At 41.5% G+C, this 18,234-nt stretch overlaps 1 protein-coding gene across 1 annotated transcript; it reads right to left on the bottom strand.

Moving 5' to 3' along the window:
• Nucleotides 1-605: 605 nt before the first annotated feature.
• LOC137610925 (F-box only protein 33) lies at nucleotides 606-16,789 on the bottom strand. Its single transcript, XM_068338839.1, has 6 exons — nucleotides 14,930-16,789; nucleotides 11,118-11,228; nucleotides 10,615-10,775; nucleotides 10,315-10,523; nucleotides 9,820-10,117; nucleotides 606-8,388 (listed from the first exon to the last, which is right to left on the bottom strand). Exons 1-6 carry the CDS (start codon nucleotides 15,370-15,372, stop codon nucleotides 8,123-8,125), a joined length of 1,488 nt encoding a protein of 495 aa, XP_068194940.1. The 5' UTR covers nucleotides 15,373-16,789; the 3' UTR covers nucleotides 606-8,122.
• Nucleotides 16,790-18,234: the final 1,445 nt, after the last annotated feature.

Genomic DNA, 18,234 nt, shown 5'->3' on the forward strand with positions numbered 1-18,234 from the left:
AAACTGCAGTCAGTTTCCTTCATATTTGCATGTATGACTGCTGAGTTTCTGCTAGCAGCTACATTATCTGTAACAGAATGTGTTTTCTGTGCTCGCATATAAAGTCAATGACAATAACATGTTCATGCATAGAGAAAATAAAATTATTGTACTTGCAATTAAAAACAGAGCTGCAGCAGGCTCTGATAACTATTTTCAAATTATGTTAGCATTAAAGGGTAAATCCACCCTAAAACACATTCTTTGGAGCATTTGAAACACACTTCACCTTTGTAAGACGTTACCCATCGTGATTCAGGGTGAGTGTGTCAGCATTTGGGTTTGAAGAGTTCCCAGTTCCTCCTTTCAGGGAAGTCTAATTGAATTTCATGCATTTATAAAGCCAGAAATTCATTACAGACATCATATCATTTTTAAAAAATTAAATAACTTTAACAAAATGGCAAAATGCAACAATGTCAGCATGAGTGATCATAAATATGTGGCCTCTGGTGTCAGGAAGTAGCACCCTATTTCTGGTTCAGCTGTGGCATCCTGTTCCACCAGTAGCTGGTCGTACGGTGGATTTCACCTCGACAGCGTCTCAAAAAAACAACAACAACAAATTACTTTTTAATGCTTTTATTTATTGACTAAAAGAAAAGGAGCATTCATTCAACAATTCAAATCAACATTCTTCAGATTGACCTCTCAAAGTGTTCTCCAACAGTCAGTTGAGTTGTTTTACATGGAGGGTTTTTGTAATCAGAAATCCTCCCCTTTCTCTACTACAGAACCATGTCAACACAGTTGTCTTTGATAAAATCCATCCTCTCAGCTGGAGACGACCATTTGCCTTCAGATGAAACCATAAAACAGCTGGAAAGGGTTTAAATCGAGTTTTATTTACGTCAACCCCAGAATTTTTTTCAGGAGCAGTTTGACTGACATAAATTAGGCAAATTCGTCTCATTTAAGTTCTAATATGTGTCCAATTAGGTGAGATTTTTAGGGGTCGACATTTAAAAGCTTTAGATAAGCCAGCTTGTAAATACTTCCGCAGTTTAAAACTCACGTAACTGTTCCTGTATCGCCTGATCTAATTTAAATGAAAAGGTCTGCTCATATGTTGTAAACCAGTTCACGTGTCAGATGTTAGGAAACAAATTAAACCAATTTAAAATACGTTGTACAGTTTCTGAAATGGTCCAGATGTGTTTTGGGTTATTAAGTAGTTCCCCACTAACAGGAAAAAAATGTAAAACCCACTTGAACAAAATCACACAGGAACGGTACACTCTGAATATTTAACATTTAGGATGGCAAAACCAATTTCAACCCCCCCCTCCAAAAAAACCCCAAAAAACCCCTCAAAAAAACAAAAAAAACAAACCACACACGCACACAACGACACAGATTCTGATTTACAAAGTATGTGGTGATTTTATAATATACTTTATGTTCACAAATTGAATCCCAACGTGTTGCATAAGAGTATACCATGGTAATGCTTTGTTAATACCTATACAAATATGCACTGTGAGTTTACACATCTATTATATAGTTAATATTTCTTCCTCTATGGTTTTCTAAAGATGTAGCCGGGCGCTGTCAGCACTGCTTGTGCCCCTTTGTGGCCACTAGTAAGACTGCTGTTATTGCAAACTGTCCTGATTTTAAACAAATGCACAACATTCGTACCACGATAAAACTAGGGGCCGTCTAGCAAGTCTCACAGAGACCAAGAGCGAGCCCACCGTCACCGTTGCTGGGCTGGCTGACCAGAATCAAAAGATCGTCAAACTATAAATGATAAGATTTCATAAATCATCATAAGGCCAAGTATTGTCATTGCAAGTTCTTACTAGTTTGATGTCTTTTAACTGTGTAACAATGAGAGAAAAGAAATAACAAAATATAAAAACAAGAGCGTGGATTATATGCATTCCTCTTGCATAGTTATGAGGCTGGACTGGGCAGCAGGCCGGCCTGCCTGGCTAATGAGGAGCTTTGGCTCTCCAGACTCAACAAGAAAAACTTTGTTTAGCAGCCAGAAACATCCGGGTCACAGTAGCGGAGATCTGAACGAGCGGGAATTTCTTTCAGTTCCTTGATTCAGCCAGGCACTACACACCAACCTCTCAGGTACTATCAGAGTTTGGCCAGGTTACACTGCTGTTTCAATGTTTCTTTAACAGAAACACAGTGAAACAAGTGCGTGACAACAGCCTTCATGTCACCATTAGACTGGGATCATCATCGATTGGCTGGAAAACCAGTTTTGTTGTCAGCAATGACAGAAAACTAGAGGATCTCAGTGTGGCTAACTGCTAATGGAGGTGCTGTGAGAATCTCCCCTTCACCCAGATTAACCCTAACCTCAGACACACCAATCTACGTATATCATACAGGATTGATTTTATGCCAGTGCAATGCACATCCAGTGTTTCTCCCCGAATAAAAGTCGCATAGATCAGGATATTTATCTGATTCTTCACATTCCTGCATGACTCCAGCCCTGTATGAACCCATTCAGAGGTCTTGGATATCCTGGTAGTCCCATATGGTCTTAGCATTTTGAAAAAAATAAAATAAAATAGAATAAAAACAACAACAAGAAAGCACAGAGACAAATAAGGAAGCATTTGAAATATCACACCATGAAGAGGAAGCCTGGTATGTTTAATGGTCACTTCTTTAAAACATGCTGTTTTTTTTCCAAACCTCTTTTTTAGGGAAGGGGTTTTTGGCCCAGAACAATCACACCACTGGCTTTACTCTTCAAAACATTGCAAATTTCCCATGAGTGAACATTACAAGCTGTCGCGCTAGCATCAGGAATGAGCCGCGAGTAAAGAGGGAGTGAACCCGACTCCGTCTGACGAGTGTCAGCCTGTGGTTGGACCGATTCAGACAGGCTGCTGCTTTGGTACTAAATAGCACACACACACTTCTCTCCATGTCAATGCGAATATTACTGACCACTACACATTTGCAAACATAAACTTCGTATATGGGCCTGTTGGGATAGACCTATGTTACCCCTGATCAACTAGCTGCAACCATGAGTGTATGGTGTGGGAGTCTTTTTGTGCATACACTGCAGAGTCATACTTGGACCCCATTTGGGCGGATATCTATTATATAATCAAGTTTCTCGTGTGTCCGAGTGTGTAATTTGTGTATTCACGTGTGTATCAGTGTATGTTAATTTCATGTAACATTTAGTGCACCCGACACAAAAGGCCCAACGTGGCCTCGGGATGCTAAAGCATTGAGTGAAAGCAAAACTTAATACAGTCAACCTCCAACGGTAACTACTCTTAAACACAATCTGAACATCATCACACCGGCTGGTATTATGGTGTGACTGATCAACACTAGCAGCAATCCTGACTCTTCTAAAAACTGACAACCCATTCAAAGTAAGAAAAAAAATATGTTTTTTTTAAATTTATACACCTTTCCATCTCCGGCCACATAGTTAACAGTTTGCTAGTCATGTGGACTGAGCAATCCCAACGTGGAATGTTCTGTTCCCACCAGATCTCTGGTAGTGAATCAAGTTACAGCTCAAGAAACCAGATGTTGAACACTACCCCGTCAGACCTGCCCTTCACCGTGGGTTTGGCTAGACCAGACACCTTGGCCTTTGTCTAAGCTGTGCTGCTACAATCAGTAGCTTCTGGAAGTATCTGAGGAGCGTTGCATCCCTGATGTGTCCTCAACCAAACCTTTACTTTTATATTCACTCACTCCTCACAGTGAAACAGTTGACCAAGGAAGGGTGGAGAGGGAGGACTACGTCGATGAGCAAATATTGTTGACACATCCCATTTTAGACGCATACTGGACTGGAAAGGCCTTGCTCGGCTCCAAGTCGCCTCGGTTACATGCAGAGTAAACCCTGAGTGCCATTCACACATAGAACTTTGGCCACACTTGTTTAAGTTCTCTACTGGGAACCCCTTCCTAAGGACATATTCTATACAGTTCAACGACAACACTGGCCAAACCGTTAAGGTCTGCTCTGGTCTCATTTCAAGCTGCCCAGAGAGCAACACTGGTGACATTTCCTCTGGTCCAGCATAGTGCGGTCCACAGTATAACAAAAATGACCACAATGTCAGAATGGAAAGCACTAACAGGAGCTGTAGAGCACAGGAGAATACTGGAACAGCCTCCTGCCAGCGTGTGGTTAGTTGGGCACTTCAGATAGACTAGAGACTGGGTTTATTTTATCTCTCTGTGGTCTTTGGCAGCTTCAAACACAACAAGGGAGGAGAGCAGATCCAGCGATTCCCATTTCTCATGTGAGGTTGCTAGAGGCCTGAGCTATTGGAACGTTCCCTCCGACTGGACCCTGAGAATGAACGCTTATGGTTTCCTGCTGCACTAAAGTGATAAGACCCCTCTGCTGAATATGAACCCTAATAAATACACACACACACGTGCAGAAAACGCAACAAGGCTGTGCTGCTAACAACTTGTTCACACAAGTTACAGTTCTGCAATTCCTAATGCTGCTCAACTAACAATCAAAGCAATGACAAACAACGCAGCGCTGATAAAAATTGAGGAAAGTAGAGGTCTGAAAAGCAGTTCTACTTCAAAAGCCTTCAGGCACAAACATGATCAATATTTCAAAGGGACCACTGACGACAGGTTTTAAAATGCTATGCTCTACTGTGACTGGGCCTTTTCAAACTCCATCTGAGTGTAAATTAGCGTAGCCATGCTGGAAGAACTTTGTCTCACCTCTTGTCTAAAGTCAAGAACAACATGCCATCATGATTAAATGTTTGCTGTTTAGGATGAAAAAGTGATAAGAAAACAGTGTTTCTAGATGACCTTTTGCCTTCATGCCAATAAAATATTCATATACTCACATGTTATCAAGACAACTTTAATGTGTATCTATCTTACACAGAATCTAACACATTTGGGGACTTGAGAAACAAGGAAATCAAAACAGTAATCACACTTCACAGGTGAGTTGGTGGTTGTAAAATGAACCTTTTTAAAATTGGTTGTTGCAGAATATTATTGATCAGCTCAGACGCCCCACTGTGAAATTAAGATTCTGACACAGATTCGTGTGATTTCCCCTTCTCGTCCTTATGGAGTGAAGCTTATGTACAATACAAGCTCATCCATTTTAAATCTCTACACGCAGAACCAAAGCTGAGCTCGACAGAAATTTGGTCTGAATGTGTTACGTTGGTGTTTCTGTCCAGCTCTGTACATAGCCACAGTCAACCTTTAAACAAACTGCATTTATCCTGAGATGTGGACCAAGCACTACAGAGACCATCTTGCCTTGACCATCAAGATACCTGAACAGATGACTCAACATTTGGTAACCATAGTCCCACAAAGATGACCAAGCAAAGCACTGGCACACTGTATAACACTGGTTTCATATCAGTCCATTAAAAATAAATAATTGCTGGCAAACCTTGTAAACGACAGAGCTTGATATGGATCTTCACAGTCTGCAATATCTTTGTTACGACCTCTGCATGCCATGGCGTGCACAACCGTAGGAGAACCGAAGCCACTTGAGAAAATGGTATACTGAACTTGTATTTAGAACAGTTAGGAGATCTACAGCCCCACTGAACCTCAAAGCACACACAACACTGGAGCATCAGATGGATACCAGGTCCACATCACACACAATTTCGTTAATGCCTGGCTTTAGCTCTGAACATAGCAGGGTTGTGTTATAACAGAGCTTGAATACAATAAATTCATATACAGAACACATTCCCTCCGATGATGATAAAGTGACTACGATTCAGTCGAAGCGATGCATTCTTGAAAGTCAGTTGTAGTCAGACTACATCGACTGTGCCAGACAGAAGTCATTTGACCCCCAGAATATTGATTACATTCAAGTTGAGACGTTAATTGGGCCCAGCAGATCGCCGAAGGACAGCATTGGTTGTCTTCCCCCTTGCCAGCCACCCTCTGTCCCCATAAAACATCTGCTGGGGATGTTAAACATGTGCAATGCGCAGATCACTTTTGCCATCCTTCAGTCTTCATCAACCATAATCTTTGAAAACAAATGTATGATTAGGTTTGTTGACAACCCCAACAAAGTTGTGGTTGATGGCAAGATGAACATCATTAATAACAACTTTTCTTCATAAAACAAGGGTCTGTTTCCAAGGCAACTGTGACTCAAGAGAAATTACAAAGAAAGAAACAATATTTCACACTGATTGTTTCACACACCCAACTCAGCATCATCTCCTCCACCGTCTTGGTCATAGTGATGCTAAAAGTCTACCTGAGACTGACAGAAGATAGAAACATGCCACATGTCTCGTAACCTTGTGCGGTAGGTGCCACTTCTCGTAAAAATACCCAGCCTAGACCAACAGCGGAACCTACAATGTCAAAACTCATTCCGTCAGCAGCCATGGCTGTTGTGGCAAGATATGCATCAGCCAAATCTCTGTGGCAACATATAGCTGTACAATAAACCCTCAATAGGAAACAAAAACCCGTCTGGCCAAGAGAATGACAGAATGATGATCAAGTTACATTCGGTACAACCTTTGTCTTTATCGTGAAATGTTTAACTGCAACTCAAGAAAAACACCACTGATTAACAAAACTTCTGCTGTGATGGTGAAATCTTAGGAAGCTGTGCCTGCACATGACTGGATTAGTTATAGCATTGCTTCATTATACAGCTGTCAATGAGACTCAGACTCATGGATAGCATCATAGATTGAAGACCTAAATTCTCCGTAGAAAATGCAAAACATTTCTAAACTCTCAGAGCCTGTGACACAACAAATCACTCCTGTGTTCTTTTCTTTGATGAGTTGACATTTTCATACAAGGAGCTCTGGAAACAGACAGCCTTGATGTCTAGAGAAGACTAAAGGCAGCTATATTCTCCCTGAATATAACAGAGTAAGGGTGCTTTGTATTGTGATAGGTGGAAACTTGAAGTAAGGCTCCGACATTGGTCAGAAGATGAGGCTCCCTACTGAAATCAACCAGTGAGATTTCCTGGAGATCTGTGAAGTGAGCAGGGTGTAATGCTATAAAGGTGCTCAAATTCCTTAATAGAACCTGGCTTTGAGAATTTCATTTATTTCACATAAACAGACTCAATGATTGTGTTTGAAATCCTTATTAAAAGGAAATGAGCACCTGCTACCGTCTACATCCTACCCCGCCGGCAACGGCAGAAGCAGTCAAGGTTGTATTACCAAGACAGTGACAGATTGCTTTGGACTGTTCCAACTTCTGCTATGGAGCAGACAGGTGAAGCACAAACAAGCAACAAAAAACAGAAAAATCAAAACCAACCAGTCAAAAAACAAATCAAAACACAAAAGAGAGATTCTTTCTCAACTAAAGCTAGTGGCTTTTGTTGGAACACACAATCCCCTTAAACCCACCAGTCCGTCACTCTGCCTTTCCTGTTCTAGCAGTGGGCAGAATAATAATATACCTGTATTTAAATATACACAAAGCCTATACAGGCAAGGAAACTACCAACAGGAAAGGTTATAAACAAGGTTATACATAGAGCAGGTAGAGAATAAAGTGGTCACATGTTGAACGGAAAAGCGAGAAATCAAAGTCATACAGAGGCTCTGGAGGTTATTATAGTGAAGGAACGTTGAATGCTCATTGATCAAGACCAGACCAGATGGGGCCATTCCAGACCAGGGGGCAAAAGAAGCAGCAAAGAGACCAGTTTCAGCATACAAATTAAAAACAGACGTGACTCATAAGGTCTGATATCACATAATGCAATAAATTAAACTTTGTTGGAATATTGGTTTTTAGTGCGATGTCTTAATTGGAAATTGTCTGTAAAATTTCAAGAATGCTGAATCTGTTCAGTTGTCAGGTACATAACCAAACGGCAAATCATCTGCCAAATTATAGAAATTCATTGTGTTTTTAAAATCCATGTGAAAGAAAGGCAAAAAATAAAAGTGACATAAAAGCAAAAGGTTCATATCAACTTACATAATGTGATTCTCAAACTGTTCAGTTGATACTCCTCATACAGTTGTACTTTTGGCCTGGAATGTAGGTATGAGCTGAGTTGGCGTGCGTCTGGCCTGGTCGTGACAGTTCCAGCTGTGATTTCTTGGATCCCTGCCTACATGCCCATGCTGAAGGTGTGCAGCTCCTGCTGGAAGTGCTGGGTGGGTTCGGACAAAACCAGGCTGGAATCGAGGCAAGGGTGCCAGACACGACCAAGACCCAGAGAAACCTCCTTAACCAAGTTATGGACTGGGTCGCCCTCCATACACACCGACTGGTCTGGATCAAAGTCGATGCTCTCTTCAGAGATGGTCAGGACACGAAGACTGTTTCCTCGCAGCCGAGAAATGGCCACCAGGTTATGGGACCATACAGTGTAACCTACAGACAGACACATACAGGAGGTTGGACTAACTCAGCTGGCAGTACGGAGACTTTATTACCATACATATTCACACTTATGGAAACCATTTGGTACAAATCACGAAACAATATCTAAAAGTACAACATGTAAAAGAAAACTTTCATGTTGTTGCGACTTTAGTGCAACTAAAATTGGGAATCTTTTCAGACTCATTGTCCAGTTCCATATTCAGATGCCTTTAAGGAACTTGAGTAATATTTCCACTGTGAACTACCAGCTCAACTCGACTCTGTCGATCATTTTCCATTGTGGGATGCTACTTCCTCAATGTAGCTTTAAAGACAGGGATAAATAAAAGTTCCTGTCACTAAATTACCTTTTTGTGGATTTGCAGGACACACCAAGCATATTGGTATTCACTGTAACCTTTCTTGTGGCCTTTGAGTATCTGCTCAGTATATTAGAACAGCATCAGTGTAGGCAAGAAAAAGGTAGCGCCAGGTATTTTATTGGTTGGTTTGCTGTCGCTGGTCTAATCAGCTTTGCTTCTAGAGCAGGAAGTGGCTTCAGCGAAATAAAGCCACTGTATGCTTACTTGCCATATCAAGTTATTCGCCTCATAAACCAAACATGGAGAAAAGAATAGAGTCAGATATTTTTGTGAAAACACTGTTAACATACATTTTTATAATATAATAAAACGAACAGTTATTTGTGGGCAGGTGCCAACAATCTGACATGAGGTCAGAATGTGAGCCCTAGTTTGGACCCATTTCTAGTTCTATTATTCAATTAGTATAATATTTTTTTTACTGCACTGGGCTACAGTTCTAAAGTATATCTAATTACTTAATGAAAATGGATCTTCTACTTTGACTATTGTACAACACATTCACGTCAGTTTCCTGGTCATGAATTCCACATTATTCAATAATCCAGTCTGTTTTTAGCATCTACAGGAACACATCACACAGGCCTGATAAAACGTAGGCCTTCAACTTGAGTTGGAGCTACATCACCACTTGAATTAATTCAATGGCTGCATTTGATGTTGTTCAATGGAGAGGGCTGGAGGATAATCTGGCAGAGCTTGTCAGTGAAAATCAGGATTCTAATCATGGAACTTAAGAGTCATGACAACTGATCCAGTTACAAAACGGAGAAGGGCAAATCAGAGGAAGACTGAGAAGTTGCGGTAGCTTACAATGCAACAGAGTTTGCATATGTCAGAGCTCACCCGGGAGTGAACATGGGGTCACTATGAGCGAAGCATCTTGCCAGCCATTCAAGAACAGAACAAAACACAGATAAATGTCCAGATTGTCGGAGAACGCACACGGAAGGAGATCAATTGATGTAAATCTCTGGCAGCCAATGAGTTAGTATAAAGACAGGACATACAGACTTACAGATACTTCAATCCCGAGTGAGTGGATGTATAAACTCACCATGTATCACCAGTACAGCCAGCTGAGTACACCTCCATGCCAAAAGAACCAATGGGTCCTCGTTACGATTGATGCTGAGGTCAGGGAAGTTGGGGTCATCCCTCAGGAGCAGGAAGTGAGTAAGCGTTTTGTTGTATTGCTGAGAGATGAGCTCCAACGTAGCATCGGACACCAGTGTATTGTAACTGTCAAGGTGGAGTCGCTCCAGAGGAAGGCTAGGCTTTAGGACCCTGAGTAACTCTGAGCTGTCCACTTCCAGGGCCATAATATACACTCGGAGATTGGCACTCACACGAACCTGGGAGGATGAGGTCAACTTGACTGATGTACCCATAAAAACTTAAACATACTCAAAATTGGAGGAGCAATTCACATGTCGAACTATGGCATATAACTTGTCTCATTGGCAGGAGCACCAAGGTTCACATATCATCATCTAAAAAAGGGATTGGCCTGAAAATATGTGATTGAGAACAAAGACAGGTTCTTGCTTACCAGCGCCTTCCAATCATCCTCTGTGGCGGTTCCTTCTAATGGTTTGAACTCCAACGCTGCCCCATTGAGCAGGAGGGAGAGGCGATGTAGGGGTGTTCGGTGTGGCGAGGCCAGTATACCACAAAGGTCAGATGTCAAATCAGAGAAATCCAGAGCCAGAGAATGAAGTTTAGACAGACGATCCAACTCTGAGGGTGAGATGAGGGGACCTGGGAATAATTTAGGAGTGGTGTTATTGATTTAAATGCAATACAAATTATTATTTTGACAGATTTGCAGACAAGTTCAAACCACTCATACCTAGCTGGTGGTCCAGTAGACTGAGGTGCTGCAGGGTCTCAGCTGAAGGATTCGACAGGCATGCTAAGGAACAGGGAGTCACCAGACCCACCATGAAGCTACAAGACAACCATCTCAGCTGCCTGCTGTTAGACAAGAACTCCATGAACAACTGCTGGATCCTGCAGTGAGAGGAAGGGTGGTGAGGAGCCAGATGGGGAGAATTAGACTGACTTCAATTGTGACCATATTCTTAACATATTCTATAAAGGCCAAGACACGTCTTAATTTGAAATTTCCCATCTAAAAAAGTCCCGTCAATGGCTGAGATCCAGAGTCGGCTTTTATTAGTAAACTAGGGATAATTTATAGCAATGGTTTGTTCATAAAAAGCTGATCACACATCAACTATCCAACATGTCACATTCATTTTACATCACATTTCTCTCACTTACAAATTAATCACAATATGAAAAAACAGATATACGTATTTCTAACACCTGAGAGGAAATGTTCAGTCTTACTCATTGATCTTCTTGTCTCCTTGGTGAATTTGATGCAGGTTGGAACTATCTAATAACCCTTCTTGCTGCAGAATGCATGTGTCTCCATACACACTCAGCCTTTGCAGGTTTCTAGACAATGAGAGAAAGAAAAGACAACACTAGTTTCATTGTGCTGCCAACTAACCTTTGCAACATGTAACACTGAGTGTTTCCCCTTCATCAACTGCCACCTGGGGGGTTTGAGTACACCAATGATCATAGGAGCTGTGCTGTCTGAGTTTACCCCCAGTAGGGGGCTAAGAGGTCAGGCATGGGCATGCTGGAAGGAGCATGGGAGTTTGCCTGACCAGTCCACATGCTTTGACCTTGAGAAGGTTTATGACCATGTACCCGAAGAATCCGAGTGCTTCAGGAATATGGGGTGGACGGCTCATTGCTACAGTCAATCAACCTTTATTTGTATTGCGCTTAATCACATCAGCAGACATTTCAAAGTGCTTTAACAGAGAGAGAAACCAAACAGGACCTTCCACAGGAAGCATGAGCAACAGTGGCGGAGAAAAACTCCCTCATTTAGGAAGAAACTCCGGCAAAGACCCAGACTCTGGGGGGCGATCATTCACTGTACAGTCTCTGCAGTCCCAGAGTCAGAGTTTGGTTCTCAGTGACAGTAAGTTAGACTCGTTTGCAGATGTGGACAGACTCCTCTAGGGTTGACCCTTGTCACCTGTTCTGTTCATAGTTTTTGGCACAGCTAAGTGGTGGAGGGCGTCAGAATCCTAAGGCCATCAAACCAGTCTCTGCTTTTTCCAGGTGATGTGGTCCCTTCGTCCTGTGGAACAGTGACCTCCAGCTCGCACTGGAGCAGTTTGCAACTGAGTGAAGCAGCCGGGATGGATATCAGCACCTCTAAATCGGAGGCCTTGTTTCTCAGCCAAAAAAGGGCGGAGTGTCCACTTAGGGTAGGAGAGGAGTCCCCCTCCCCAAGCAGGAGTTAAACTATCTTGGGGTACTGTTCACAAGGAAAAATGGAATGGGAAATACAGGCAGATTTGGTTAGCGTCCACAGTGACATAGTTGCTCTTCCAGTCCAAGATGATGAAGAGAGAGATGAGCCACGATCAAAGTTCTCTGTTTACCACTCTGTCTATGTTCCAACCCTCACATATGGTCATGAGCTCAGGACAATGACCGAAAGGACAATATTGTGAATACAAAATGAGTTTTCTCCACAAAGTAGACCCAGTTTTCGAGATAGACTGCAGAGCACAGCCATCCTGGAGAGAGCTGCTCGTCTGCATCGAGCAGCACCAACTGAGGTGGTCAGAGCATCTGGTCAGGATGCCCCATGGATACCTTCCTAGAGAGGTGTTCAGGGAAAGCCCAACTGGGAGGAGACTCAAAGGCTAACCCTGGACTTGCTGGACAGTTTTCAAATCTTGGTTGGCCTTGGGACTCCCCTAGAGGAGTTGATGGAAGTGGCCAGGGAAACAGAGTGTCTGGGCTACCCTGTTTAAACTGCTACCTTCATGACCTGGATCTGGATAAGTGGCTGAAGGCGAACAAAAAAACCTGTTAAGCAGCCATCATAAAATAATATAATCACAATTCATTAATACTGGTAGACGGTTTTATGAGGCGTGAAAATAAAAACCTATATATGAAAGACACTTCTGTAAAAGGAAATGTGTTCGTCCAATTGTTTTCATATTAGTAAAGTTGAGACATATGTATCACAAAAACAGATACACCACTCACACTTGTAGTTTCCTAACAGACAAAAATGATGGGGAAAAAGAAATGTAAAAATAATTACAACCCAGTAACCATGGAATGGCGGATTCATAGTCTTATTTACTTGGTAAATATTACTGCAGTAAGTAGTGTATCTGGTTCTTATACATGTAAGCTCAAAAAATATGACAATATCAACATAACACATGCTTAATAAAAATTCAAATTAATACAAAAAACAAACCTTGCATATATTATTGTTATTACAATGTGTTGTTATATGTTCAGTGACTTTGTGTTAATTGTCAAGGAAAAAAAAACATTGACACGTCAAGGATTTCTGTCCATCACCTTTAAGGATTGTGATATTTATGTATGCATTGCACCAAAAGTCCTCTAACTCTGGACTCTAACTCTGACACAACACTGCTGTAAGATGATGAATGCTTCTTCAATGTCTTGCAAGAATAAGTAGATGTCTCTGAAACAACGTCATCAGGACGTTGTTGATATACGGCTTGTGCTTGTCAAAGTAGAGTCTTAACATATAATTTTTAATGTGATGAATGTTGTTTACTGACATTTTCAAGTGTCCCTAGCCCCCTGGTAATATATTTATAAGATTGTACAGCTATTGTTTGTTCAGTGTAAACTAACATCATTGTAAAGGGACGTCTTTATTGCACTATTTTTTTGTATGATCTGTGCAAAAAGGACAAATAAACCATGCCAAATTTTAATGCAGCGCCGCTAGGGGGATCAGAGGCGTCAACCATTCTTTGTTGCTTCCAACCTTGTTCTGTGTTTTAATGTATGCAGATATTGAAACACTCAAATTCCTTGAAATAGCATGTTGAGAAACATTGCACTATTTGCCTACAAAAAAAATTCACAAAATTCTTTGCTAAAGAAAGCCTGAATGTATTAGGGGTGCACTTTTCAGACTGAATCATGGCACTACAATTTGTTACCAGTTAACCTCTCTACCTGTGGAATGGTGCAATCAAGTGTTTGCGAGCATTCCAGAAGCAGTCATTTGTTGCTCTAGTCTCAACTCTATGCGTCAGTGACACTGAATAAGCACATATTTACCAAAGTCACTGAAGCTGATGATCTACAATGTACAAAATACAAGCTATGTTTCTGCACTGCTCAGTTAAATTGAATGTAAAAAAATATATAAATAGTAATCACAGTTTCACTATTTAAAAAAAATCAGGGTTGCAATTCATTTTTTTGACATAAAACAATGAAATATATTCACAAAAGTAATCTCCCCATTCTGAGCAAAGCAGCATACATAATGTTATCTAAATGTCAACATGCTGCCCTTTTTCAAATGTAAATACAGTGCAACAGCAAAGACAAAACCTGTACATATGCTAGGTTTATCAGCAGGTTTTAGAATGGACACAAAGTTAAACAAGAGAAAAGGATTCAGCCCCCTCAGCAGAACTAAGAAGTGGACTGTAAAGCTTTTGAAGGGAAGCATTTTCATTCTACAAAGGACTGTAGAATATAACAGAATGTGGGAGAAGGTGGATAGAAGTCTGGACGTTCACAGGAATGGTTTTCACAGAATAGTCACTTTACTCATATAGTAGAATTAAGCAAAGTGTCATCATTACATTATATACGCAGCACATAGAGGAAATGCACCAGAGATAAATGTATGAACAGGTTCATATACAGTATTTCTGTGCGGATATCATCTGATCAGAGACAACGCGGCCTTCTCCAGTGACTCCCAGGGGTGCCATCTATCAAACAGCACGAAGAGCTCAGAGTGACACAAATGATAAATTTGGCGACAAACTACACACACAGTGAATCACACAGTGAAACATTAAATGCTCATTTTAAAATCTGAATGAAGTTGAATACAAAAGCACATCGTGACATCAGCTCCCGGTGCGCTGCTAGCGTCCGGCCCGCTTACGTAACTCCCTGTCAGGGTTTGTTTTTAGCTAACTAAGCTGGCTAGCAGGGGGGGAGCTGACGCGACTTTAAAATAAATAACAACAACAACAAAGGCCCGACAACTCCTGATGCAATTATGTAAGAAAAATAATTCTAGAGAGAATATTTAACGTTACCTATTGTTTCGGATGCTAGTGAACACACACAGCACCTGGTCCAAGTAGGTAGCCATGGCGTCTTTCCATCTCTCCGAGAGCTGGGGGTCATTATCGGGACCGGGAGGCAGGTCCATCCTGCTGGAGGACGGGTCGCTGCTTAGAGGACTAAGGTAGCCTTCCACCGGAGCGAGCTCCAGCCGGAGCTCACGCACGAAAGAGCCGAACTTCCGCATGAGGAACTCCAGCTTCGGCGTGTCGTCTGAGCTAGAGCCGCCGCCTTTCAAATCACCACCTATCCGCAGTTTGAGCTCGGTCCACAGCGCGGGGTAGAAGAGACACTCCCTCCAGCGGGAGCAGACGGTGGAGGCCCGGAGCTTGTCTCGGTCGGACAGAAAGGAGAATATATGAACGATGAGCTCGCTGGGCAAAGCCATGGCTCCGACACCGCCGCACAGAGCCATGGCGAGCTAAGGTACCTGCTGTGGTAAATCCGACCAGAGAGACAGTATCCGCCGCTACGCTTCTCTCCTCCTCACCGGTGCAGCGAGGGCGACGCGTCTTCCTCCCGTGGAAAACAAACGCTCGTTACGTTATGCCTTCAATACTATTGGATCACACCACTAGTCCAAAACACGAAGAACAAAAACATATCCAGAAATATCTCAAAAGGTCTGTAATGGGAAATATGACATTGCGTCTCTTTTCAAATCTAATATTTTATCTATTCGCCTATATTGACGTTTATTTTCACCATAATTTCATTAACATATGATGCTTTCCCCTCGTTGACAAATGAATGGTTTCGACCTGAACCGCTGTTATTTTTGCCATATTGATCCGGTCCACCAGAGGGCGGCGTTTCTCAATAAAAAAATTCAAGTCAAGTCAACACGTGATCTTTGTTTTGAAGGAGTTGGTTCCCACCCGGCCCGACTGCATCACCATGAAGTGCTGAGGGAATTACAGTTTTAAGCAAAATTATTCAATTCGGATTGTCGAAATACACTTGCGTTTATGTTTACATGAACACTACTAAATCAGAATGACCCGGATTACAACAGATTACAAAGTTTTTCCTATTATTCAACATGCTTTTAATGACTGCCGCATTCTCAAAATGATTCAGCTGCTGAATATCATCAATTATGAGAGCACTAATTTCATCAAATGTTAAAACTGTGCCAGACAAATGTAAATGTAAATAATCTACGATGGAGCTGTTGAGCTGCAATTTACACAATATTCTCCACCAGACGAGCTGGATCTCTGTGTCTGGTCCTACTGGATGTGGAAGACATCAAAGATGCAACCAATGTTGTGGAAGCAATGGCCAGAATGCAAGCCGCATCCAAACAAGCCATGACTCTGATGATGAGTGAGGCCATGGCTAAGATGAATGAAGGCTTTACTTGGCAGAACGAAGCCATTACTCGAATGAAAGGAAGAAATCACTCAAAAGCTGGAGAGACTGGGAAACCGTGTGGATGCTGTGGCCAGGAATTGCGACGCTGACACCAGTGACTAAAAGAGAAGACAGGCACAGACTCCAACATCATCTTGGCCACACAATGCAAGAAATTCAACTGGCATCAACACCATAAATTTAGAAACATCACACGGAATGGACTATTAAAGTTTATTAACAAAACTTGAAGTCACTCCAAGAACTGCTAAAGACGTGCAAATAGGCATTCTATTGGGACTGAATGGACGGTTCAAAGAAGCAATGTACCAGAATAATCTAAACGTTAAATTTAATGTATGAATTTGGTTGATAACATATAGTAATGAGAGAGATGTTGTTCATTCTGGGGACGGGAGTTTTACAAGCCAAATGGCTTCTAGCCGTCAGGCCTTTTTTTCTTTTTTGGATGTTGTGGTTGATGTTGCAAATGTGATGAAGGTTAAGTCTGTTGAAATAACATGTCCTGAAAGAAAAAATAAACTAAATTAATAAACCATCAATTTAAGAGACAATGAAAGACAATTGTGGGGCTGAAATCTGGAGATGGAAGAGGAAAAACACATGTTGGGTAGAACACCTACCTACCTTGGCTGATTTGCTTCCACAGACAATGAAAACTTACAGTTTCTAGAGGGTAAGATGGATTCTGTACAGGTTTGGCATTACTCAACATTTCAAATATGTCAAACAGATCTCAGGGTGGAATAAGACCTGGTTTCAGAAAAATGTTCTGGAACATTGTCGTGATGCCTTCAGCATAGATCTAGTAGAAAAAGGATCCTTTACAAAATGTTAAGTACTTGAATATTTTTTAGATTAAATTAAACTGTAAAACTAATATTTTGCATTTTTTGAGGAATATTTGAGAGAATCAATTGTAAACTTTCTTGTTTTGATCTATTTAAATGTTCTTGGTTGATTTGTTTATTATAAACAAAAACGTATTTTACCAGCAGACCATTTATACGGTATGATGGGAGTTGAATAATCTTGCTATGATATTGTCAATTTCAGTCAGCCTGGATGGAAATTCCATAGGATCCAGTCTTCAGAAGAAGACTGAAAATATTTTGAAGACATAGTTTTTTTTCAACACACATCAACAGCATCCTTCTGGTCCTTCTGCATTCATCATCCCTGGATATCAGTGGAGGTCGGGGGTCCTCAAGCTTAGGTTCCTAACCTCAGCTGAAGATTTGTTTTCTGCATCATTGGTGTCAGCTCATCCATGGCTCTTGTAGCTTATGAATTAAAAACACATCATAATTTAATCATTTTGTACATACTTCACAAATCTGCTCTTCCATCCATCCATCCATCCATCCATCCATCCATCCATCCATCCATCCATCCATCCATCCATCCATCTTCTCATAGATGAGACAATCGCAGTGGTCTCGTCTACAGCCACTTATCTGCCTTGTGGGCCACAATGCAGGTAGTCTACTTGAGCCTATCCCAGCCAGCTGCGGGAAAAGGGTGGGGTACACCCTAGATAAAATGCCAGCTCATTGCGGAGGACACTACGTTACAACAATACTAAATCTAAAATAGTTTAAAATGAAGGCTGGACAGACAATTGTCAGAATTAATTCCAATGATAGCTACATTAGCGTTTATGAACATTACTGGAATCTGAGTGAACAAAAAGGAAGTAAATGGTTCAACATTTTAAATCAGGATTGGGATTAATAGAAGGCAAAGTTGTCAAATAATTAAGTACAGCTGTAGTGGCAGTATACCTGTATCTGTGTGTAGAGGTCAAATGTCACACACTGAGGCTGCAGGTTGCCTCTCTGCCCAAGGCCAGTCATTATTAAATCATTTAGGGTAGGAGTGAGTGTGGGCTTCTCCAACA

The sequence above is a fragment of the Antennarius striatus genome, chromosome 17 (genome assembly GCF_040054535.1).
Source record: "Antennarius striatus isolate MH-2024 chromosome 17, ASM4005453v1, whole genome shotgun sequence".
NCBI lineage: Eukaryota > Metazoa > Chordata > Actinopteri > Lophiiformes > Antennariidae > Antennarius > Antennarius striatus.

What these genes read in the sequence shown, in the direction of transcription:
- LOC137610925 (XM_068338839.1), bottom strand. Translation starts at nt 15,372, where the DNA reads ATGGCTCTGTGCGGCGGTGTCGGAGCCATGGCTTTGCCCAGCGAGCTC. An exon ending in GGAGACAAGAAGATCAATGA is followed by an intron (nt 10,776 to 11,117) that starts GTAAGACTGAAC and finishes CTCTCACTGCAG; the next exon opens with GATCCAGCAGTTGTTCATGG. An exon ending in GGCTGTACTGGTGATACATG is followed by an intron (nt 8,389 to 9,819) that starts GTGAGTTTATAC and finishes GTCTGTCTGTAG; the next exon opens with GTTACACTGTATGGTCCCAT.